At 54.8% G+C, this 24,119-nt stretch overlaps 7 protein-coding genes across 7 annotated transcripts; 2 read left to right on the top strand and 5 right to left on the bottom strand.

The window, feature by feature from the left end:
- Positions 1 to 2,630: 2,630 nt before the first annotated feature.
- On the bottom strand, positions 2,631 to 4,370 carry IWZ02DRAFT_45822 (Endonuclease/exonuclease/phosphatase). The gene is made up of 2 exons (XM_066767994.1): positions 3,804 to 4,370; positions 2,631 to 3,754 (listed from the first exon to the last, which is right to left on the bottom strand). The coding sequence occupies exons 1-2, from the start codon at positions 4,233 to 4,235 to the stop codon at positions 2,696 to 2,698; spliced, it is 1,491 nt and encodes a 496-aa protein (XP_066620252.1). The 5' UTR covers positions 4,236 to 4,370; the 3' UTR covers positions 2,631 to 2,695.
- Positions 4,371 to 4,443: 73 nt separating this feature from the next.
- On the top strand, positions 4,444 to 5,783 carry IWZ02DRAFT_382173 (WD40-repeat-containing domain protein; the record flags this gene model as incomplete). Its single annotated transcript, XM_066765213.1, has 2 exons — positions 4,444 to 5,210; positions 5,276 to 5,783. The coding sequence occupies 2 exons, from the start codon at positions 4,444 to 4,446 to the stop codon at positions 5,781 to 5,783; spliced, it is 1,275 nt and encodes a 424-aa protein (XP_066620251.1).
- Positions 5,784 to 6,681: 898 nt separating this feature from the next.
- On the bottom strand, positions 6,682 to 13,977 carry IWZ02DRAFT_45784 (uncharacterized protein). The gene is made up of 4 exons (XM_066767959.1): positions 13,741 to 13,977; positions 12,699 to 13,395; positions 7,190 to 12,463; positions 6,682 to 7,135 (listed from the first exon to the last, which is right to left on the bottom strand). Exons 1-4 carry the CDS (start codon positions 13,893 to 13,895, stop codon positions 6,965 to 6,967), a joined length of 6,297 nt encoding a protein of 2,098 aa, XP_066620250.1. The 5' UTR covers positions 13,896 to 13,977; the 3' UTR covers positions 6,682 to 6,964.
- A 592-nt stretch (positions 13,978 to 14,569) lies between these two features.
- On the bottom strand, positions 14,570 to 15,428 carry IWZ02DRAFT_457918 (uncharacterized protein). The gene is made up of 2 exons (XM_066767970.1): positions 15,228 to 15,428; positions 14,570 to 15,146 (listed from the first exon to the last, which is right to left on the bottom strand). The coding sequence occupies exons 1-2, from the start codon at positions 15,294 to 15,296 to the stop codon at positions 14,910 to 14,912; spliced, it is 306 nt and encodes a 101-aa protein (XP_066620249.1). The 5' UTR covers positions 15,297 to 15,428; the 3' UTR covers positions 14,570 to 14,909.
- A 524-nt stretch (positions 15,429 to 15,952) lies between these two features.
- On the bottom strand, positions 15,953 to 17,500 carry IWZ02DRAFT_45793 (uncharacterized protein). Its single transcript, XM_066767971.1, has one exon. It carries the CDS (start codon positions 17,027 to 17,029, stop codon positions 16,103 to 16,105), a length of 927 nt encoding a protein of 308 aa, XP_066620248.1. The 5' UTR covers positions 17,030 to 17,500; the 3' UTR covers positions 15,953 to 16,102.
- A 17-nt stretch (positions 17,501 to 17,517) lies between these two features.
- On the top strand, positions 17,518 to 18,996 carry IWZ02DRAFT_506262 (uncharacterized protein; the record flags this gene model as incomplete). Its single annotated transcript, XM_066770397.1, has 4 exons — positions 17,518 to 17,740; positions 17,893 to 18,137; positions 18,191 to 18,416; positions 18,500 to 18,996. 4 exons carry the CDS (start codon positions 17,518 to 17,520, stop codon positions 18,697 to 18,699), a joined length of 894 nt encoding a protein of 297 aa, XP_066620247.1. The 3' UTR covers positions 18,700 to 18,996.
- Positions 18,995 to 23,984, bottom strand: IWZ02DRAFT_506254 (P-loop containing nucleoside triphosphate hydrolase protein; the record flags this gene model as incomplete). The annotated part of the gene is made up of 4 exons (XM_066770396.1): positions 18,995 to 21,238; positions 21,290 to 22,282; positions 22,332 to 23,028; positions 23,282 to 23,984. Coding segments are annotated over 4 exons (4,392 nt in total), but the record flags the coding sequence as incomplete, so codon positions are not given.
- Positions 23,985 to 24,119: the final 135 nt, after the last annotated feature.

Raw genomic sequence — 24,119 nt, 5'->3', positions numbered from 1 at the left:
AACTCCACGCCGTGGCTCTCAGCGCCATATTTCGACGGGTGGCGCGCTAGATGACACAAGGCAGGGCAATAATGCCATGAGTTATGGCCATCAACACAACCGCGTCAGACTGACCGCCACGCCCAGGCTTTTGCGGGCGTACGTGCGCTACATGCCGTGTGACTGCGATCGTCCGGCGCCGAAAGAGTTCAGCCGTCCTCTGTCTCGACTCTCGAGTCGGACCGGCTCGGGCGTACGCCGTCTGATTGAACGTATGCCGTGTTTACTCGATTGTCTGGGCGATGCCGAGTCAGGACGCCCTATTGCTTTTCTTCGAGTTCGACACGAATCTCCAGACCTGGACACTTTAGCGACAAATCTCCGAGCGTGTGTGGAGAAATCCAGCAGAAAGAAGAGGCTTGGTTAGACGACGCAAAGGAACAACGTGACACCGAGGTTGATGGTTAGTTGAAGGTTGACTTGGAACAGTTCGGGCCGCCGCGGGAGCGGCACGAGCGGGTGGCGTCTAGCATCTAGCTTGTAGACAGGCGGGATCACTGAAACCAACCAAGCACCTGTAGCATGCGGCCCTGGTTTCTACTAATCGAAATTTCTTGGAGGGTTGTAGTAGTAGCACTGTGTATCAGTGGTGTATTACACGATATGATTGGCGCAACAGCACTCAGGATATTTCCTGACCGGCCAAGGTCGTGATTGTTGCAGGCGATGGTGAAAACGAGCACAAAACCTCATTGCCACATCATATCCGGTTTCAAAAAAGATCGGACCGTCAGCCCCTCAGTGACTAATATCCACCCGCAAGACTGGCAGTAGAAGATTTGGATAAGTGGTTGCGGTCTGTCGAATCGTCTAGGCATCCATGTTATAGGTTGCATACTGTACTATCGGAGGTAGCGTGACGAGGTCCGGCCGGCTCGGACCTCTCTACTTCTACAGCATGCAGCACCGCTGCTTGTCCTTCGACAGCCGCTCAAATGTTTAGTTTTCGCGGCAATTAGGCCAGAAACCTCGGTTGAGGAGGTCACAGTTGGACGGAAATTCTGTTGGTGATGCATGACCAGCATGGCCGATTCCAATCAAAGGGACAAGAACAGTTGTAGTTCTGTGCCATGTCAATCTTTGCCATTTTCCTTGAATGCAACATTGGTCCACGTGCTGACTGCGTGAGCTGTTGAAATGTGCGCCCCACACTCAAGGCTGGTGGCTCATTGGACTGCCTTTTCGTCGTCAAAATCGGACCAGGCCATCGCCGCGCAAAGCATTACTATTTTCCAAGTCCAGCGTCCTGGGTTGTTCCAGCACCGGTGCTAGGCCCGATGAGAATAAGCAAAAGGCCGGAGGATGTGTCTCTGTTTTTCGTGCGGAGCATGATGTTCGCGGATGGCTGCAGGGGAGATGGTGCTGTGGCGCTTGTCGTTTAGCAATATTTTTATTGCCAGTCGCACTACATCAGAAACGTCCCTCACGCCCCCTGTCACCAAAATCAGGGGGTCCCTGGGGTGCTGGAAACCGGGCCGCCGCGAGCAGTGGCTGCAAATCCCTCGCCAATCGCTGGCCTGGACAACTTTAAAACCACTGTCGGCCCCAGCACCGGGTTGACAATGGTGGGCGGATCTATGCGCGCTTAAGGGTGATGCGCCGCTCGATTCGCCAAAGGCAGAGTGAGGCTTATTTTCAGGGCTGTGAGCCGCGCTGCGGGGCTGGTCAGAGGATTCGTAAGGCGCGCTTCAATATCCCTTCTTAGACACTATGTACCCAATCCGCAGGTCGATCTCCGGGGTAGTTTCAGATGGAGGTGACGACGAGCGTGGGTGTGAAGCATCGCCGGACCGTTCAGAGATAGCACACCACCCTTGCCGCCAGACAACGCCACAACCATGCATGTCTTACTGTGAATGTAAGAGTGAAGGACAGTCTCGAGTTCGTTTATGCCATCTTGGACGCGCTTTCCCTGCTGAGATTTGTTGACTGCTCGTGTTGTATGTTCATAATCTACGGAACAATAAAAATTGGTGAAATAAATGATGACGGTCGCTCCAGGTAAGAACGACAACGACTTGATTTTAGGACTGGGTTTTCGTTGCTGAGACCCAAACTGATGGATGGAGACTGCAAAGCAGTGCAGCAGCCTGCTAGGAGTAGTTTTCAGAGCATCTGACGATGTGCAAAATGTACAGTACCAGGGCAGCGTCAGAATCCCACGACAGCATGTGCTCCCAGCATAACCTTCATTACCTCACACCCTGATCGCAAAGACATATTCCTTGAACGGTCGCCGGAACGGATCGAGGTGCACTGGTCGCGCTGTCTCCGCACCCGCCTCCGCGTGCAAATCTCCCGTCCCTAGAGAAACGCGAAATGAAAAGTCGACAGTTGCACAAGAACCGTGCTTGTGATATGCGCATCCCTGTGGATTTACAAATCCTACCGTGGAATTGTTTGCTCTTTTTGCCCCCTCAAGTGGATAGCGGAGAAAGATCTCCGGTTGGAAACAGGTACTCGTGCCCAATCAGAGAGGAGGGCTTGGATTCGGAAGAACAAGTCTTGTTGATAATTGAAGGCTAAGGCGTCCAGGGGGCTGCAACTGTGGGCTTGACTGCATGTTTACTGCCGCGACAGCCGGAGCTCATTGTTATGCCTTTCAACATAGCATGCGGGCATCAGAAATTGCTGTTTCCTCGGACATGGCCACGTCTTACTCCCCATTCAACTTGTCATCTGCCACGACCCCTGCTTTTACGTCCCCTGTGCTCTTTTCTGCCACAGCCTTCGCCCGCGCATTTCTGATCTCCCAGTCGAATTCTCGTAGTGCACGCAGTTCGCTGCCAACAAACAGCCCGCCAATTAGCCCATCGATGACGCCCGCCGCTAGGCCTAGACTGCTGACAAGCATGAGGATGAATGCCACAAAGTTGTGTGGCACCCACCACACGCCGATCAGGCAGGCAATTGTCAAAGCAAGCTGAGCGCCAAAATGCGTGAGGCGGAGACGACGCTGACGATACTCGCGGGCAAAGTACTTTTGTATCATGGCAAGAATCTCGTCATAGACGGCTGGAGGGAGCAGGGAAGATCCTCCTATGGCCTCAGAGTCAAAGTCGACGACGGATGAGCTCAAAGGACGCAAGTAATCGGTAAGGCCCGGACGGCGGACAAGCGTGGCCTCGACAGAAAAATGGTCGCTTAACGAACACTTGAGCTTAGGATGGCGCATCATCATGCCCACCTTGATATCTTGCAGTGCCCACGTGTCTGCGTGGGAATGAGGTTGGCTGTCGCCCTTTGCAACCGCGGTTGGCGAGTGCTCCCCACTGCTGAAGAAGATGTAGTCAAGACGCTTGGCGCGCGGATCTTCAACGTTAGGCTCTATGACTACGTCCTCGCCTTTTTCCAGACGCTTGCGATGTGATTCGTTCCATCGCCACGTGTTCAGAGCACTATCGCAAGTCGCACCATTCTCTTTGATGTTATGTTCGGCCGTGGGCATAGGTCTCCCCCGCTTCTTCTCGACCGGGTCCCTTGCTGCACCAATGGAGGAGTCTGGATGGAGGAGACGCCATACATCACGACATGGTGTGTGGCTTTCGATTATACGGTGGGCGAGCGAGAGTGGAATCATGTTGAAGTCTCCCAATCCGATGACGAGATGACCTCTCTCAGCCGCGCCTCGCATCAGCTTCGCAATTTCCCAGGCTTGTGCCGTGCGGTGGCAGATGTAGGAGTCGTTGGGTTCGGCTTCGTAGGGTGCATGTAGCTTTGAAAGGTTACTACCATCGTCGTTAATTTGGTGTGTTCAGACTCACATGCGTGCAAAACACCTCGGCAACGTCCTTTTTCCTCTCTCCAAACCGTATTCTCGCACAAGCGACGCCTTTTCCCACAAACCAGTCTCCCCTGAAAAAGGCAGTTGGTCTCCCGTTTAACGGGTAACGCCACATGCTGCTCTCTTCAATTGGCCATTTCGACAGTATTGCCAGACCTCCACCAAATATGCCGCTGTGATAGAATTTGCCATAAGGCAGTATGTGACCCGTCTTTTCTCGGATGGCCAGGTAGTCTTGTTGTGTCCAGCATTCTTGCAGCCCGACGATTTCGGGGGGAGGAGAGATGGCAGCGATCTGGTTGCCGATTTCCGAGAGACGTTCGTGGCGGTATTTGGCGAGAAATTTGAGTCCCCAGCAATTCAAGCTGAAGACTCGAATCGTCGAAGGCGATCTCAAGTCATCTTTGGTCATTTTCGATTTTGGGGCAATGTCAATTGAAATTGAACAAGCGACCCGGGGGGAAGCTACCTAAGGTATAGGTACTCGAAGGCGGTGATGTCAGTGCCTCCGCGCTAAATCTCGTCGGCGATTTCAGCTCGAGTTCGCCGACGCATTCCTCTAGCTACCTACCCGCGTCCTTGACAGCCAGCATTCAGCATCTACACACCTCGCAAACACCATGGACGATTTGAACGACAGACCATCCAAGCGGCGGCGCTCAAACGACGAAGACCCCCGATCACCCGTCGCAAATCAATCACCCTATCCCGACGCCTCACCTAGCTACAACGTGCCCTCGCGCCTGGCACCTGAGCCATACCGAGAAGACGACAGCAGCCTCGGCGGACCCAGCAGAGAGAGATCAAGAAGCCGGTCACGGTCGCCTCAATCATCGTCGCGATCTCCGCAAGTACGGCAGTCGCCGAGTCCCGATTCGCTCGAGAAGCCCAGCCGACTGCGATACAAGGCCAAGCTGAAGCTCAGCGGGCATAAAAAAGCCATATCCTGCGTCAAGTTTTCTCCGGACGGCAGATGGATCGCCAGTGCATCGGCAGACGCGACTATCAAGATATGGGACGCGCGGACGGGCAAGATTCAGCACACCCTCGAGGGCCACATGGCCGGCATTTCCACCATTGCGTGGGCTCCCGACTCGCGCATTCTGGCGTCCGGCTCGGATGACAAGTACATTAGGCTGTGGGATGCCATTGCAGGAAAAGACCTGTCTGTGCCCTTTGAAGGGCATCACAACTACGTCTTTTCGCTGGCGATTTCGCCCAAGGGGAACATGATTGTCAGCGGCTCCTACGACGAAGCCGTGTTCCTGTGGGATGTTCGCACCGCGCGGGTCATGAAGTCGCTGCCTGCGCACTCTGACCCGGTAGGCGGTGTCGATTTCGTAAGAGACGGGACCATGGTCGTAAGCTGCTCAAGCGACGGCCTCATGTAAGTCCTCTCCACCTCACAACCGCGACCCAGAGAAAGAACACCAAGGCTAACGCTTTCCGAAGTCGCGTGTGGGATACATCAACAGGCCAGTGCCTACGCACGCTCGTCCACGAGGACAACGCGCCCGTAACCTCCGTGCGCTTCTCACCCAACGGCAAATACATCCTAGCCTGGACGCTCGACTCGTCGATCCGGCTATGGGACTACATCACGGGCAAGGGCAAGTGCGTCAAGACGTACCAAGGGCACGTCAACAGCCGGTATAGTCTGAGCGGCGCCTTCGGCACATACGGCAAGGCGCCGTACCAGAGCGCCTTCATCGCGTCGGGCTCCGAGTGCGGCGCCGTCTTCCTCTGGGACGTCAGCTCCAAGAACATCATGCAGAAGCTCGACGGCCACGCCGGCCCCGTGCTTGCTGTCGACACGCATCCCTCTGAGCCTTGCATCGTTAGCGCGGGCTTGGATAAGTCGATTCGCGTGTGGAGGATGGAAGACGTCGACGAGGATGCGCAGGAGGACGGGGCCCTGGCCGCCGACGTTACTCCCGTCGCTGCTGCGCCAGAGGCTTGATTTTCGACTACCTCTCTACATAGATACCCAACCTGAATTAGTTATGCAGCTATTGATTCTGCCCGCTGGCCTTTCAAAACCGTAATCAACTTCACTATTCATCTGCCCATCATCGAGCTCGCCACGACGATACCACGAGAGCAAATCCCCGAAAAACCTCGTTTCCAGTCACAATCACTTATCACCAACAACGTCAAAACAAGCGCTCGAAGGGTATTTATTCATTCCTATCATACGCTGCCTACCCATGAAAAGCAGCTCCCTTGCCTGCCTCACCATCCATCTTCTCATCCAAGCCAGTCACCACAGCACTGCCGCGCTGGCAGCGAGGGACGAAAATGAAAGCAGTGCAAGCGCAGAAGCCTTGGTAAAAATAGTAAGTAGTACCAAGTAGTGGAAGTGGTAACGGTAGTAGTGGTGATGAGAAACAAGTTCCTCGCAGTCGAAGGTGGTAGTTGTAGTAGGATGAAAAGGGGGTATGAAGAGCTCTGCAAAAGAGGAAGAACAACAACGACAAAAAAAAAACCCCCCCCAAAAAAAAGCCCCCCAAAACACAGGAGACGCCCCGGTGAGAATAAAGGAAATGAAGTGAAGGAAGAAAAAGGGGATCCCACATAATAACCACAGCAACCCACCCACCCCAACTCTCATGCGCGCCGGAAGGGATTTTTGGAACGAAACCACGAGAACGTGTTGGTAATGACGCGCACAGCAGCGAATGACGCACAGCGGCGGCTGGCGCCCTGGAAAAGAAAAAAAAAAAAAAAAAAAAAGGACGTCGAGCTAAACCGACGACGCATTCAAACAGCAGTCAGGCAGACAGACGGGCAAAAGACAAAGATACAAAACGACTAGGCAGCAGGCGCTGGCTGACAGGGTAAAGCGGTTGGTACTATTCAATGTATGTACCCTTTTGATCGGGACTTCTCCTATGTGATATGGTGGTGTGGTTGGTGGGGTCTTTCGAGGCGTGAAGAAGAAGAAAAAACGCCCCTGTTCTTTCCATCCAATGGTGCGGTGAATTCGAAAAGACAAGTCAAGTTCCGGGATTCCAGAAGTGTTTGGTGTAGATGGGTGGAGTGCAGTACCCCAGGAGGATGGATGTGATGAGAGGTGAAGAGAGACAGGTTGGGTATTTTGGATTGCGAAGAAGACGCATGCAGATCGGAAAAGACCAAAAGCTATGACGGTGCCATCGTGATGCGGTTGTCGGCAGCTGCTTTGAAGGCGCGCAGCTCCTCGAGCTGTGAGTTGAGACCCGCAAAGATCTCAGACATTGGGCAAGCTTGCGAAAGCATGCCGAGGTGGAAAGGGCGGACGGTGTGACGGAGTTGAAGGGCCGTGATGCAAGACTAAATGGTCAGGTCAGCAAACGGCGTGCACAGTCTCGGACAAGGTAAACTCACTTCGATGCGAGAGATTTGGTGCTCGACAAAGTTGATCAAGAAGCGGTCCGTAATCTCTCCACCCCGCGTCTTCATCCGCTCAAGCAGCGCAGTCTCGGGCGGCTTGAGCTCCGTGCTTTCAGGAGACTCCAGGGTGCTGCAGAGCATTTCTAGTCGGAGCGAAACACTCCACAATGCCCACACGTCGTCGGTATTGATGAGCAGCTGCGAGTCGGCTGTCTTCGTGCCAGCAGCAGCCGAGGTAGCTGCCTGTTCTGCCTCCATCTTTTGTTGCTGCACCGTCAAGCGAGAGGCAAGCGAGTGAGGATACATGAGGTAAATGTACTCGGGATTCTCGAGGCCCTTGAGCCTGCGCTCGCCGAGATCCTTCACCTCAAAGCCTTGGCTGCTCAATGTTCGCAACTCGCGCCGGATCGCCGAGCTTTGGGGTTCATCCGCCAGGGGGTCATCATGGCCGGACCGGTCAGATTCAATGTGAGTTTCCAGCAAACGCTGAATCTCAGCAATGAAATCCGAAGAGACCGTGATTTGACCGCCGTCGGCGACGGAAGAGATACGCGACGCCCTGTTGACCATGGGACCAAAGTAATCCATGCGCTTCGTCACAGGATCGACTTCACACACCGGAGTGCCCCAGTGGATTCCCATGCGCACCGACAAACCTCGAAAGATAACATTGCCTTCCGAATCTGTGACCTCTTGGCCATTGACGCTGTTCAAGATCTCCTGCGGCCACTGGACATCCAGCAACTGACTTTGAATGGTGAAACACCACAAAAGTGCTGACGTCACGGTCGGGAAAGCTACCATGAAGGCATCTCCTTCAGTCTTGACTTCGTAGCCTCCTATTATGCGCAGATGGCGACGCATGACCTCGTTGTGCATCTTGATGGCGGACCGCATCGCAATTGGGTACGTTTCCCACAGAAGCGTCGAGTTCTTGATGTCGGTAAACACCAAGCTGACTTCTCCGGTGGGTGCGTCGACTTCCTGGTCGAGTCTGGCAAGCTTCGAATCGCCCACAGCATCTCGCAACCGCTTGCCACGCCGCTGGTTCTGGTTGTAGAACTCATCCGGAGAGCCAGTGGGGCCCATGGACATGCTGTGAGTCCGAAACCGTGCCCGCTCGCGCCTGCGCAGGTCGCTGATTCCAATCAGCATGACCATGATTTTTCCAGTGGCACCAAAGGCGATAGCGAGATCCCTCAACTTTTGCGCCGCGCGCATGAGGTCGCCACGTTCGGAGCGCGCAACATCGACGGCGAAGTCAGGTGTCATGTAGTCCCAAAGTTCTCTCGAGGCAACCAGGATCATCTCGTCGGATTCCCTGAGACTTGTTTGAGTGACGTGGGGAGCCGCTATCACTGATGGCGACATCTGGACGTATCCGAATGCACGAGATACTTCGAGGACGTCGTTCAGCTTGCCCTGGCGCGACACAAAGCCACCTGCCTCCCTGATCCTTTGCCGCTCGCTGGCCTCGGCTGGGTCGTGTTTCCTCGTAATCACCCTGTGGCTACCCTCTGAGTGGATAAGGAGCGCTTGTGCATCACCAACATTGGCCACGTAAAGCTCCATCTCCTTGAGGAAAATGACAGTGGCAACGCTTCCCGAGTTCAGGTCCTCCTCGCTCAGGTCGGGGATGTTGTTCGCACCACGGTGGACAACAGGGGCGGCAGCGCCCTTGTCCTGAGACTGGGTTGCGGCTCCTGCCAGATCCTTGTTCAACCCCAAATAGCTTCTCCTCAGCGCATCTACGGCCGTTTCGTGAGTCCTCAGCCGTTCGAGTTCGTCTGAGAACCGGTTCTTGAAGTTGTCGTAAAGGTACTTGGCAATCTTGGATCCACCCGAGCTCAAAGATTGACCGTCGAACATGGCAAACACGGTCTCGTCATCGTGACTTCGGAACCTTGGGATCACCAGATCCATCGTCGACAGATGCTCGTTCCGTCCGAGGCTGTCTGCCATGCCGTAGGACATGGTGCCGACCATGGAGCCTGCAGTGCGAACACGCCTGTCCTCGCTCTGATCGGGTACCGACGGTACCATCAACGTGACATCCATCAAGCCGAGAATGCGAAGATTGGTCAATGAAGTAAAGTCCGTCAGGTCTTTGCCTTCGCGTCCATATGACATGCCCGCGAAGCCACCATTTGGCTTGATCTCGAGACGCTTGTTTCCCGAGAGGTTGAGATACCGCAGATTATGGTTCCAATTCCAGTTCCAGTCGTATGGCCAGTTGGAGACGTTGTACTTGAGCGAGTTGCTGCCGACATCGAGGATGGCGAGTTTGGCAACCTTGCCAAGTTCTGCGGGCAGAACCTGGAATTTGTTGTTGTTGATGTGCAATACCCGGAGCGATGTCACTTCCTCGAGGTCCTCGGCAGGCAAAGAAGTCAGGTCATTTCCAGAAAGGTAGAGTTCCGTCAATTGCTGCCATCTGCGCAGAGTCCTGGGCGGTACATCGTAGATGACGTTGTACGAAATGTTGAGGATTCGCAACTCCGGAAGTAGAGCCAACTCGTCAAAGACGTCGTCATTGAGTCGGTTGTCGGCGAGGAAGAGGTGTCGAAGGGATCCAGCAAATGTTGTGACTAGTCGGCTAGACAAGCTCGAGTCCTTTCTCGCGGCAGGAGTCAGAGTTCCATCGGTGGTTTTCGACGTGTTTGATGCCTTTCTTCCATTCGCAGAGTATCCCGAAGCGATCGATCCGTTGCGTTGTCCAGAGGGAGTTCCGACAGTGAGGAGACCCGAATTTCCGCTTGGTCTTCTTTCGTCGAATTTGTTGAGTTCCTCGTGGCCTGGACTTGCCGAAAGTTGGCTGTTGGCGCCTGGAGTGCTCGCTGGAGTGCCGTCGGCCAGCTGGGGCTCTGCTTGATATTCGGGTTTCGGCGGTGCTGGCTTCGGGAACGTGTCCAAGACGTTGGAGGACACATTGAGCGTCTCCAGTCTCCTCGCATACCAAATCTCCTGAGGTAGCGCGTTCAAGTTGTTTTCTCTCACATCCAGGTATCGCAGCTCGCAAAGGCGTCCAACCTCTGCAGGCAAGCGGTCAATGTTGTTTCGCGCCAAACTAAGGTGCTCGAGCTTCGAGAGCTTTCCAATCTGGGAAGAGAGGGAAACAAAGTGGTTCTTGTCGAGGATAAGCTTCGTCAGGCCAGGAATCTTCTGGAAAAGATCGTCTGGCAGTTGTGCCAATTTGGCCGATGCCAGGTTCAAGACGAGCATGGTGGGTACCACGTCAGTCAGACCGAATCGAGTAACGGGGTTGTGGTTGAGATGCAAAACTCGGATTGTCGTAAAAGAGCCTTCGAATGCGGAGATGGAGTTGTGCCCAATCATCAGGTATTCGAGTTTCGGCAGTCGCGACATGATGTCAATGTTGTCAATCGCGTTGAATCGGACATCAATTTCCCGCAGGCTGGTGAGGTTCTGCAAGTCTTCTGGGAAAGAGCCGGCGAGCTTGTTGTTGGTGGCCCAAAGCCTCTCCAAGTTGGTCAACTGGCCAATCTTGGGCAGGCTGGAGATGGAGTTGAAGCTGATGTCCAAGTCAACCAAGGTTTCAATGCTGCAAAGGAAGTCGGGGAATTCTTTGAGAGAGTTGGAAGAGAGGTTCAAACTTCGCAGCGCGCGGTAAGAGCCAAAGTATTTCGGCAGGTGAGTAAGTTTGTTGTTTGACAGCCGCAGACTAAGAAGACCATGAAGTTTCCACAGTTCTGCGTGCTCCAGTTGTTCCAAACGATTATTTGAAATGTCGAGCATGGTCAAACGGCTTGCCAAACTAAGGCTTGGCGGCAGTCTCCAGGCTTCATTACTGGTGTACTTGATCTCCCGCAAGTTTGTACATGCTTGGATGAAATCCTTGGGTATGTCCAGGGACAGGTTCCTAGAGAGGTTGAGCGAGATGATTTCAGTCGCTTTTTGATAGAGAGTGATTGGGATAGTGATGAGGTTGCGGCCTTGGAGGTCGATGTGGCTGAACTTTTGCATCTTACTGAATCCCGGATCTTTCTCCAGGCTGCTGTAGCCGCTCATCTTGGAGGGCAGGAAAGTAAAGCGGCATAGGTAGGAATTATCTTCGCGTCCAACGTCTTCGAGTCGATCGGCCTCGGTGTATCCGGCCTGCTCCAAGAGCCGTCTTTGAATGACAAGGGGCCGTTCGTTTGGCTCGAGTTGCCGAGACGTGTCATGTTTTCTCATGACAATGTGGTAATTGCCCAGCTCGTCTTGCAGCAAGGACTTTTTGCCCAAAATTTGGATGATCTCGGTAACTGTGGTGTTCAGCGGAACAGAAAGAACAGCAAAGGTGGAATCCACGCGGAATATTCGAACACAATACGGCGGCCCCTGATGCACCTCTTCCTTGGCAGGATTGCCATGGTCGTCGAGCTCTTGTAATCGAGTAACGTTGTCGTCTCCGGCTCGTCTGACTGCCCAGGAATCTGGTGCGTCCCAGGTGCCCTGATACGTGTCGGGCTCCTTCTTTTCCGGAGGATTGTCGTCTGGCCAGCCAGTGTAAATCTCTCCCATCGGGGGCGTCATCGGCGGTTGCGTCGGGTTAACTATTCCTTCCATGTGAGACAAGTCGGTGTCTAGGTTCCAAATCGCGCCATGGCCTGTCGCGTCGACTTCTGCAGTGTTCGGATCTTTACCTGGCGGCGTCTGATAGACGTTTCCTTGGCCTCTCTTTGGTTTGCTGGAGAACGGTATTCGGCTTGCTCCATCCTTCTTTCCCGGCTGCCAGACTCCAGCGGGTGCTTGAGCAGCAATTTTCCCCTTGGCATCAGTTCGGACTTGATCTGCTTTGGCGGGGTCGTTAGATTTCATCGCTTGATGGAGGGACACGGCGGAAACCGGTAAATTCCTCAGACCTTCTATGGACCTGTCGGCCTTGTCCTTCCGGCGGAGTTTGTCGAAAAGCGACCGTTTCTCCTTTGCTAACTGGGCTCCTGGCGAGCGCGAACCGAGCGACTCCTTGCCCTGATTGCTCTTCATGCTTCCAGTCGGACTCGCTGCTCGAGGGACCAATGCAGCGCTCGAGTTCATTGCAGACGCCAACCCGGCACGGATGCTGTAGTCCTGACGGCCTCGAGTAGTGGATGCCTCATCTCGACTGGCGACAGGGCGCAAAGGCATGCCATACGCCTGTTCTGTCACTTTTGACTCGTCGTTACTCCGGTGATGCCTGTGGCCATGGAAAGGCAGCTTGTGAGAATGGGATGATTTGCCAGATCGGATGGACTGGAGATCTGCCCCTTGTGTGGAAGGCGTGTCCTAGTCAATAATATATCAGTTTACCAGCCACGACAACTTCCAAAAGCGTATGGGGCGAAAGCGCGCGCAGAGCAGGTGCGACTTGGACAAAGGACATCACTTGCATCAGCCTGCAAGACACGTAGGCCTCTCTCACACAACCACGCCCTATTCGGCCACGCCGGAGGAAATCAAAGAAAACCAACCAAGGACCCAGAACCCCCCTCCAGACGGTAAAAACGCAGCGGACGCTCACCTTGGATTCGTTATACTCCCACGGAGTGACCTCGCTCGTGCCGCCTGGTGTTCGAGGCCGCGAGCTCGCGCGCGAGCCCGGCCTGCTGCCGATGCTGCTCCGATGTGTGTTGTGCAGCGAGTTGTTCCGATTCCTCTGTCGATCAGGGAGACTGCTTTCCGAGTTTTGACGCGAATCGTAGCCATTGAACTCCTCCCCAAAGAAACCTTGGAGCTTTTTGTGAAAGCCCCGACCAATGCTCGACTTTGAACCCGAACTGCTGATTGTGGTTGCGCTGGCGACAGAAGGACGCCTATCCTCCCCAGGAGATCCATTGTCCTCTGTCTTGCCACTGCCAGGTCGGAAGCTCGGCGACAGCTGTGAGACGTCCTCGTTGGAGTCGTAGAAAAAGCTCCGAGCGAAAACGCCACCTTCTCCCATGTCTCCAGGACTGGAACCGTTTGCTTTGGACCACGGCGGAGTCGAAGCTGTAGCCGAGGGGGGCACTCGAGATATGGACGGCACGCCGTTGCCTGCTTGCTCGAGCACGGCCAGGTCTTTGCGATAGTTGCTGAAATCAGCGGCCCTGCGACGTTCCCATGGCGCGAGACCCGGCCCTTTGTGTTGCTGGAAGTCGGGAGTTCTGAACTCGGGGGACGTGGCGGTGCCCGGCGAAATGTCGTTATCCTTCTCTTCGTCGTCGTCGTCGTTGTTGTCCCTAAGAAGAGCGAGGGGTCAGCAATTGCGACAGTACCACAGGGAAGAGGTGCGATAGTGGTGTGGGGGAGTTGGTCGAGGCACGTGTAGAAGGCCGCATCCGCTTGCGCCGGGGCAGGCTGGCCGTCAAGCGCAAGCCGCTCGCAGGGCGAGACTCGGGCATGCGGATCCGGAGCTTGTCTGGTGTCTTGATGGATTGAAAGCGCGAGACACGGGAGCACATGCGGCGCGCGAAGCGACGACGGAGACGGCCAGTACGGCGCCAACTGTCAGACATGACATTTTCGAAGGCGAGGTTCTGACACGGCGCTGTGCAAGTCGGACAAAGAGGGTAGATGGCGCGAACCTTGAATGCTTGTCCGTCTTTACGTTCATGCCCACGATTCCAGCGCGGCGTCGACTGGTGAGACTGTTTGCCCTCACGGTGTCCTGCGACCGCCAGCTTTCGGCACCAGAGCTTTCGGTCGAACCATGGCGTTCAGCGGACTCCTTTCTAGTCATTGTCGTGCTCAGGGCCGGTCAAGTTTTCAGGTGGTGCTTTCAGCGGCCGAAACCTTGGCCGAAAGCAGGTACGGATCGTGCATCGACCGGGCAGCGCGGTAGGCGGGAAGGGAGATGGATGGAGGAGGATTCTCGGACGGGAGGTGGGGGTTTGGGAGGGGGCTGCGTCAAGTCAGGCACAGGCGGCCAAGTTGTGCGATGGGATGGTCCAAGTGGTTGAAGATGGTCGGAGCGGAGAGGGAGGAGGGTGATGTTGGAGGGAGAAGGACAGTCTAAGCCCGCCTGTACGGCCGACGGAACCACCCGCTCAAGTCACGGAAGACGATCAGTATCTCTGGGCTGAGGCGAGTGACGAGGGGGAGGGGGGGGCAGAGCCTCGAGGTGGGCTGGCACAGGCACTGGCTGCAGGTGGCCGGCTGGCTGCCAACAGCTGCTAAGTGCTTGGAGGGAGTACCACTTGGGGTGTGCGCTCTGCTTGGGAGACAATCGAGGTTCAGGACGGACTCGTGCTGCTGCTCGCGCTGTGTCTGAGCACCCGGGCAGTCGATCTGGCGGCTACGGTATCGCATGAGTCAGCGCAAAACACAGAACAGTACACCACTGTTTTCAGTTTTCTTGCTGTATAAAGCTGCTTTATGTATTCCACTAGTCGGTCACATCTCGTCCTTCACGCTTGGTCATCATGGCCGCCATTATCATCATCATCATCATCATCCAGCCATCCATTCAATATTTCTCCCCCCCCCCCTCCCCCCGTCGCTCATTTGTCGCGACGATCAAACCCCCCGAAAACGAGTAGCGCCAGACGCTTTGCCGTCTCATCGTCTTGCCCACTGAAACGAGCACCTGCCCAGAGCCTGGCCAAAGCTGCGTGCGATTTACAGGGGCCCTCGGCGCATCCCATGGCCTCTTCATGCTGTCATGTTGCAGGCGACGACGGCTGATTAGACGGGAGAAATCAAAAACAGAAAACACGTCCCAAAACGCCCTTGCCATCGTCTGTGTGTTTGTTGATTACGTCCTCTTGTTGCTGCTCTGATCCGTCTCTTTGTTCCAGCCAAGCCGACTCTTGTAGGCCGGAAACGACGTGAGGCTCCACGCTTTGACAAGGTACGACTGCGTCTGGTCCGCATAGTCTTCGGTGCTGCGCTGCTTGACGCCGACCTTCATGCCGTCCTTGGTAAACGTGACGTTCTTCTTCTCCATCTTGCGACGGCCGCGGTCGGCGAGCTCGTTGGCGTAGAGGTAGATCTGCTTCGGTCAATCGCGAAGATCGATACAGGGACGTGGGTGGAGAGCCGGAGGGTCAGTGCGACTCCTCAGGTCACGTACCTGGAAGCCAATGTAGGCCAAAAAGGCGATCAAGGCCGCGAGAATGAGCAGCGGGACAAACGAGGCCATTTTTTGTGGGCTGGTGGAGGGCGAAAATGCGCGCTTAGCAGAGGCACGAGCGACGGGGCGAAGAGGACGGAGCTGAGGGTGGTGGTTGAGCAAAACCTTGGCCCAGGGTCGTCCCTCGTCCCCGTCCCCGTCCCATCCTCTCTCCCTCCCGCCTCCCGCTCGATCGACGAAACGCGCCTTGGCGCGTAGCCCTGCCGCGTCGACATTCCCATTCGCTGTGCTTCAGCCTGCCTGCATTTCACTCTCGCTGTGCCCTGCCGGTCTTCCGCGACGCCCGATTTCCATCTATACGTCTTCACGCGCCCTCTGGGGAACCGAGAGCACATCATCACTCTGACTGGGAGCCGGACCTGGCTTCGTGCCCTAGCTTGTGCCGTCTCACTCCTGTGCTCTCCCTTACGTCTGGAGCCTTGGACTCACTGACGACTAAGTACCAAATGAGTGTGCTCGCGGACAATTCATGACCGATCTCGGCGTCGAATCCCAGTTCGGATGAAAGCCTCAAACTCAAGTTTACTCCAGGGACGGCGTTTGCTTTTTCGAGGCTAGCGAGCTGGGCGATTCAGCCCCAGGCGCGTTTCGTAATATGGAATTCGCGTGGCCACGAGCCCAGGGAGTTCGCGAACCAAACCTCGACAGATCTGGGTACATGCTTACTAACTGATTAACCATTTAATTCACTCCAGACAAAGGAATCTGGTGTAACCAAACCTCGCATCCATTGCCCTGCCCATGACGTATCCGGACGGGCAGCCACATACTCAAAGCTCGAGAGAGACTCGACATCCGAATCCAAACCCTCTTCTCTATGCCGTCTTCGCAGCATCAAGCACCGCTTTCGTCTTTCTGTCCCTATCCTCGACATCAACAGTGCCGTAAGCTTCTCTCGCTTGCTGGCTTATTTTCTTCTCCCACTCCTCCCCAACGTTTACCTGCCCGGCGTCTTGCCAACACTCTTGCACCGTTCCACCAATGTTCTTGAAGAACCCCTCCAAGCCCCCTGCCCCGCCACCAACGTGGTAGCTCTTAAACGGGCCAGCCACAGCCCACCTCGGTCCCATGCTCGTTTCGACAATCTTGTCCATTTCCTCCACATTCACCACGCCCTCGTTCACCAGGTGCACCGCCTCGCGGAGCAGCGCAAACGCAAGCCTGTTCGCTACGAAGCCCTTGCACTCCTTTTTCAAGACGACGGGCTCCCTCTGCCGGGCTCGCCAAAACGACACGGTCCTCTCCACTGTTTCGGAGCTCGTTCTCGCTCCGAGCACGACCTCGAGCAACGGCATGACATGCGGCGGGTTGTACGGATGGACCACGAGGAGTCGTGCAGCCGCCGCGTCGTCCAGACCCGCTGCCTCGGCTTGGCTGGTCGCGGTTATTCCAGATGTGCTACTCCAGAACAGCGCGTCTGGCTTTGCGTGCTTGACCACATCTTTCCACACGGCAGCCTTGAATGCCAAGTTCTCTGGGCCCTGCTCTTGTATTACGTCCGCATCGCGAACAGCCTCGGCAAGAGAGTCCGAAAGGCAGATAGATGAGACGAGTCCATGGAGAGCGGGAGCAAGGTATTTTGGCAGAGTCGATTTAACGTATTCCTTAAGGTCGGGGCGCGTGTCGACAATGGTGAGTTGGGTTGGAGAAGCGAGGCAAGCTACGTGCAAGGCCGCAAAGGACAGGCCAATCGTACCCGCTCCGACGAGGGTGATGCGACTCTTCGAGTCAGGTGTAGACATGGCTGGCGGATCGGCTCTTCCCAACTATGTCGATAGTTTTCCTCACAAGAATTTCCAGGCTTGGAAGATGAGCGATCAAGTTTCTTTGCCAGGGTGTAGCTGACGCAAGGGCAGGCTACCCCTCCACCCCATGCCCAACTCGGAAATATTGCACCAACCTCCTCCACCGCCATTGGCCTTCAACGAAAGCTCAAGCTCCTGGTCCTTTTGATAGGATCATGCCGACCATGACCATGATTATCTTCGATGCCACAAAAGTTATAACTCTTTTTCTTGATGATTTCCTTTTTTCTTTCCATCTGTTTTGCTCGAATACGAGCTTTCTCGGGATATCTTTCTACCTAAATAAACCGAGCTTTGCGCACGGCAATGGAGCCAACTCATCCAGCGGAGGTCTGGAAAATGGTTGGACCCAGAAATTCATCGTATGTCACAGCATCTTCTAAGCAATTCAAAGGCTTAGCATCTGACGAGTGCAGTTTCTGGTGATGAGCCCTGCTTGCATTGATGTTGCAGTCAAAGCCGCAGATGCGGCTGGGTTTGGGAGAGACAATGTGTTCCTTGTTGAAGGGAAGATTGACGGGTTTGCGACCCTTCAGGAGCTGGTTGAAGTGGGTAAGGACTACGGAAATGACGGTCAGGTCGAGGTGTTCAAGATACCACTCGGCAAGAAGAACAGCGACATTTGCGGCTATCTGAGCTTCAGTTCAGGTACGACAGGGTTGCAAAAGGCCGCAAGTCGCTTTGAAATTCTAAGAGAAAACCCAAGTTGTTAAGTGGAACCAAGACTCGACTCTTCGCTGACCCGACGGTCCTCGCACCAAACCATGATCGCGGAGGTCTTCCAAATGTACAAATAACAGAGCCCGACCACAAAAGAGTCTTCGGCGTCCTACCATCCTTCCACATAATGGGGCTCGTACACATCCTTCACCTGCCCCTCATCATCAACGCCGAAGTGCTGTTCCTGCCAGACTTCAGCCTGCAAAGCACGCTCTCCACCATCGCCGAGTATCGCATCAGCGAGCTACTCCTGATGCCCCCCATCATCATGCTGCTGGCGCGCAACCCGGCGCTGCTTGCGCAGTACGACCTCTCCTGCGTCAAGGTCTTCTCGTCCGGCCAGGCGCCGCTGTCCGCCGAGTGCTGGCGCTGCTGCAGAAGCGCTTTCCGGGCTCCGGCTTCAAGCAAGGCTACGGCTTGACCGAGTCGACCGGCTGCAACACGGCGCACCCGCCGCATCTGGCCGATCTTGCCCACGCCCACACCGTCGGCACTATCCTTGCGGGCACTGAGGTCAAGATTGTGCGCAGCGTCGAGGACGACGCAGCCGACGATAAGCGCGACGACGACAACGGCGTCGGCGTCGGCGTCGACTGGCCCGCAAGTCACAACGGGGCTACCTCGCCAACGCGGGAGCGACGTCTCCCACATTTGTCCGCGGCGGGTGGCTGCGCACAGGCGACCAAGGCTGCGTCGCGGTGCTCGACCGCATCAAAGAGATGATCCAGGTGAAAGGCACGGCGGTGGCGCCGGCGGAGCTCGAGGACCTGCTGCACGGGCACGCGCGCGTCGACGACGTCGCTGTCATGGGCGTTCCTCCCGTAGCCGATGATGACTATGCTGGGGAGCCGCCCTTAGGCGTTTGTCGTTTTGAAGCCGGGGATTGAGCCGTCGCGTGCCGTGGGCAGGGAGTTGTTGAAGTAATGTGCAGGAGCGAAAGGTGCGGGTTTAAGCATTTGGGTGAGTTTGGATTTGTAGATCAGATTCCGAAGAGTGCGAGTGGTAAGATGTTGAGGCGGGTTTTGAGGAGTAGACCGCGGGGGAGCGAGGGGCTTGTGGTTAGGGAGACGGATGGAGAGAAGGCTTTGATGTAGACCTTGAATGTGAGTGAGTGTGTTGCACGAGAACCAGGTATGGGCAAGGAAAGTCAAGTTAGTGCTTTACAAGAAGTGATTCTTTCATCTGTTTCGGGGAACTGGGAGAATTTTGTCAACCTTTGCCATTTCCAGGTCTATGTGTTGTGATTCCCACATCTACGGATCCTCGTGGGAGGACTGACATGTTCTATGCTCTTCGACACGCGTCGCAAAGCCAAATCGGCCACCGACTGCATACATGCTCCGCGAAACCCGAAACCTCGCCTGCAGAAGACGAGAGAGAGAGAGAGAGAGAGAGAGAGAGAGAGAGTTCAAGGAAGCTCTATGTACCTAAGCCTTCCCGACAGTGGTCCGAGCGTCTCTCTCACTCCTCTCAAACGCCTTCAAAAACAACTCCATCCACCTCGCCTCCCTCCTCGTCATCTGCCTGGCCGGATTCCTGAGCGTCGCGCCGACGATTTCCTTGACGCGCAGCCGCAGCACCTTGACGGCGAGAGCGACCTTCCAGTCCTTGACCGCAAACTTGAGCCGGCTGCCATCGACCAAGACGACGCCGGCGTGCAGCTTGACGTCGACGTCGCCCGCGAGGAGGACCAGCGGCAGGTCGTACGCGACGTTTGTGGCGTGCGCGTTGAGGAAGCGGCTGCTGGCCTGCATGATGTGGTAGTAGGACAGGAACTTGAGGTTTGTACCCGGCGGCGGGTGCTTGTTGATGGACGTCGGCGCCAGCGACACGGACTGGTTGTTCGCAATGTTGCGCCAGCCTTTGCCGTCGCGCGTCAGGATCTTGGGGTAGAAGGACCACGAGATGACGCTGTTGACGAGGAGGTCGTTGTTGCCGTTTGTGTTGGCCGCGGCGGGGATGGCGACGAAGTTGCGCTGCCGCGACGAGTTGCGGTATTTGCTGAGCGCCTTGCGCTCTTCGTGCGAGAGCGTCAGGAAGCCCGCCTCGACCAGTGAGCTCACCAGCTGTGACTTGAGGTCTTCTACGTTGGCCAAGTTCTGCCGGGAAAGGAAGTTCTTCGAGCAAAACTGGAACTCGGACTGTCCTGGAGTAGTGCAAATCTTGCGCCACGTTGCGTAAGCGTTGTACACCGTCAGGAGGTCAGAGTCGCCGCGGCGGAACGAAAGACGGGCAGAATCTGCTCGCTGGCGTGCACCAATTGGCGTGATGAAGGGATCTTTCGAGGAGAGAACGGCTGCGATGGTGACCGCTACGTCGACGCAGTCAAAGACGCTGGCCAACAGGCAGAGTTTGCCTAAGTTGGCGTCAAGCGGAAGCTTGGCTAGTTGTCTTCCAAGGGGCGTCAGCTCTTCGCTTGATGTCAGAGCGTCCACCTCGATGAGAGCGTCAATCGCCCTTCGGATGTTCTTGGTCGACGGGGGGTCCAAAGCTTGCGACAATGTCTCTTCGATCTCTCCCAGCTTGCAGATCTTGACGCGCATGACTAGGTCTTGCAGGGACAGTCTGAGCATCTCTGGCGTTTGCTGTTCGGCCATGAGCTCGTCGTGCCGGTACTTGGTAAACAAGTGGAAGCAGAGACCTTCCTGGACACGGCCAGCTCTTCCTCTTCTCTGCTTGGCGTTGGCTCGTGAAATGAACGACTGGATGAGACGGGAGAGCTGCCGTCTTTCATCGTATCTCATCTCCTTATGTGTGCCGGTGTCAACGACACAGGTGATGTCTGGAATGGTAATACCAGTCTCCGCAATGTTGGTAGCCAACACAATCTTTCTAATACCGGGAGGTGGAACCAGAAACGCCGCCTGCTGGTCTTCGCTGGCAATAGTTGAGTGCAGTGGATAGATCAGCCAGTTTTTGCCAAAAGCGTCCGATCCAAGGAGCATGTCATTGAGCTGTCGGATCTCTGCAATACCCGGCAAAAAGACCAATATCGCGTTGCTGAAGCGGCTATACTCGGGGTCTGAAGCAACTCGCTCTATGAGGCTGACAATGAGTTCGTAGTTGATCCTGTATTCGTCATACTCCTTTAGTGCGTTGCGAGTCGCGTTGCTGTAGCCCTGCAGATTCGAATTCTTGAGGCCTGATCGTCTACCATCTGCAGAATCATCGTCATCTTCATCTGCTTCTTGTTCGACAACCGTGTTCTTCTGTGCCTTGGCATCATAGTGTGTCATCTCAATTGCATCTTCCAGGAACTTTGTTTGGACAGGGAAAGTTCGGCCGGGCACATTGAGGATTGGAGCGTTGTCGAGATATCTGGAGAAACGGTCTGCATCTACAGTTGCAGACATTAAGATGACCTTCAACTCTGGCCGACGAACCAATAGGGCGCGGAGGACAATGAGAAGGAAATCTGTATCAATGCTTCGTTTTGTCAGCGGCGCAAAACAGAATCGCGAGACTCCAAAAACTCACTTTCTCTCGTGGACTTCGTCAATCACTAGATGAGTTATATCGTCCAAACCCTTCAATGACTCTAGCATGCGGAGCACAATTCCAACAGTCGCGTAAACCAAACGGGTTGATACTGCAATGTGCGACTCGAGGCGGATTGCATATCCGACCAATGATCGTGCTGTGCCAACGGCATTCTTTTCCTCGCCCAGTTCTTCACTGACGCGTTGAGCAAGAGAGATGGCTGAGATACGGCGGGGTTCAGTGCAATAGATTTTGCAGGGCCTGCCACTTGCAAGCTCGTTTTCCAGAATGAAAGCCGGGAGCTGAGTGCTTTTACCACAACCAGTCTCACCGCAGAGAATGAGGACCTGGTTCTTGTCAATCGCCGACAACACGTCCTGTTTGAACATGGCCATTGGCAGCTGCTGTCTGACTTGCAGCATGTGTTGATATTTGGGGGTGGATGCCTTTTGCCGCCACAACTCTTGGAGCTTCTCAGAAACTCTGTCCAAGTCGACTTGCTGTCGCACGGGCAGGTCGTGATTCAAGCAGTCCTCGTGCGCAGCTTTGCCGCGCTTTTTGAATCCGTTCGTCAGGACTACACCATCTTCGTCCTCACGTTCGACTTGCTCCTGGACGATTCGGCGTAGGTCCTTGATGGTATCACGGTCTTTTTCGGCGGCCATGTCCTTCTGTGTCTCTGCGTACTCCTGCCACAAATCCCGCCACACTGACGGCAGCCTCATGTAAACCTTCTCTTCCTTTAATGACGTGGAGAATATCAAGAACATGGCCGCCACTGAAATGTATGCCTCGCTTTGCTGGGTACCCGATGTTGCAATGTCTTTCATCGTGAAAGTCATGGACCTTGGGCTGATTTTGGATTCGACCATGGGGAGAGCTGAACCGTCGATGGGGTCTTGATCCTTGGTCCATTCTATTCTTACCGAGTGACGGCTGGAATACGTTGTCGGAGAAACATGCTTGAACTTCAGGCGAACTCCCGAATCCCTACACACAGTCAGTGACAGAGCATCAATGTGGAGCACCCATGACAGACCTAGCACGGCAGGCTTCCTCAAGCACACGTCGCGGGTTCATGCCGACCGCTTTGCCAAAGTCACGGACGGTCACATTGGCCGATTCAGTTCCCTCGGTAGAAATTTGTTGGCCTTCTCCAGGCTCAGCAGCGAAAATTCCTCCAAGAAGACCGTCGTCCTCGTCCGGGTTTTCTAATAGAGCGTCTCCAGCCATGGCCGCTGCTTCTTGCATGATGTCATTGACCGCACCTGCACCGGTAGACTCAGGCTCTGGAATCTCGCTGGTTTTCTCCTCTGCCTTTTTATTCCTTGATCGTGATGGGGCCAGCTGAACAAGCTCTATTCTCTTGGAAGCCCATTGTTCATCGGCAGTCCTGGAATCGAAGAGAATGTCAGACTCGATCTGTTGCAGCTTTTTCTGTAGTTTTTGAGCGCCCTGTGATGCAGATGCAGACTTTTGAGGTCCCCTCGACTTTTTGGATTTTTGCTTTGAGTTTGAAGCTGGCGCCAGCTCGGGATCAACTTGGAAAAGACGGGTTTGGACATCGAGATAAGTGGATAACAATTGGTCCGGCTCCATATCGCTGTCGAGATCGCTAACATCGAAATCGTCCTGTTTGGAAGGCTCATTTTGTCTGGTTGAACTAGCCGCCAGTTGTTTCTGGGGAATTCCAGGGCTTCTTTCTGATGCCGGAGTTTCTGAGCGCTTCGGTGAATCTGTGGGAGTTGAGTTAGCCATTTGACGTCTGTAGAGATTCGGGGGTGACACAGGCTGTCCCTCATCTTCGCTTTCACTCGCAAGAGAAGCAATCTCAACAATCACGTTCCACCTGAAGAAAGCAGTAATCATGGAGAGAAAAGTTCATATGCTTGCTGAGGGAGTTTTCTTGCAGCATGAGAGGTCCGAGGGAACACAAAGTTTAAGAGGGACAGAGCTTGGTAGGGGACCTACTTGATCTTGAAGATCCACTGCTTTCGTTTGAGGCCGAGGTTGTTGGGATTTCCCACGGTGGAAGCTCCTCAAGAGAGCAATTGGCTGCAAGCCAATCCAAACACTCTTGAAGACCCCACACCTGATTGCTGGCGTCCAAAGGTGGCGGATTCTGGCATGTCAAAACAAGCATGGAGCGGACCCTGTCCTTGGAAAAGCCCATGTCTGTGAGCGTCTGAGCCAGGGTCCATAGCCGCACCATGGCATCTTCTTCAGATATGTTGCGAATGGAAAACTTGTGCTCTGGTGAAGAATATTCCTCGTTAATTTCATCCTTAGCGAGATCCAAAACCTGGAGCATGATTTCTTCGGGTAACCATTCTCTGGTAGCCAAGTACTGCGCCTGAGATCTTACTAGGCGGCGATCTGTCTGAATTCTTGACACATTGCGCGATGATTCTCGCCGCACTTTTTGTGCGTACTTGTCTACGAGCATCTGCAATTCATTGCGCTCAAGCTGTTGCTCAAGCTCCTCCGGGGTCATTTGGTGGAGCTCTTTCGGCGCAGGAGCCACACCCGCCGGCGAGGCCGTCCCATCAGCAGGAGTGACAGAAGATGGGGCGGTATTTGGAGTGGCCGTCCCAGACATGTCCGATGACTCAAGCTTCTTGTCGATTTTTGGCTTGCTGGCAATGGATGTTGTAGCGACGGCGCGAGCATTGGCCGCGGGCTTCTTCTTTTTCTTGGGCGCCATTTTCTAAACGGGGAACAAAAGAGCGTCAGAAGGTGTCAACAAAACGTGTCCAAAAGAGTAGCAAGAGGGTGCAGCAAGGTGGGAAGAGAGTGAGGTTTTGTAGGTGTTGAAAGTCAATGGTTT

The sequence above is a fragment of the Phyllosticta citriasiana genome (genome assembly GCF_038021145.1).
Source record: "Phyllosticta citriasiana strain CBS 120426 chromosome Unknown IWZ02scaffold_11, whole genome shotgun sequence".
Taxonomy (NCBI): Eukaryota; Fungi; Ascomycota; class Dothideomycetes; order Botryosphaeriales; family Phyllostictaceae; genus Phyllosticta; species Phyllosticta citriasiana.
This window is presented reverse-complemented; position numbering and strand designations above follow the sequence as displayed.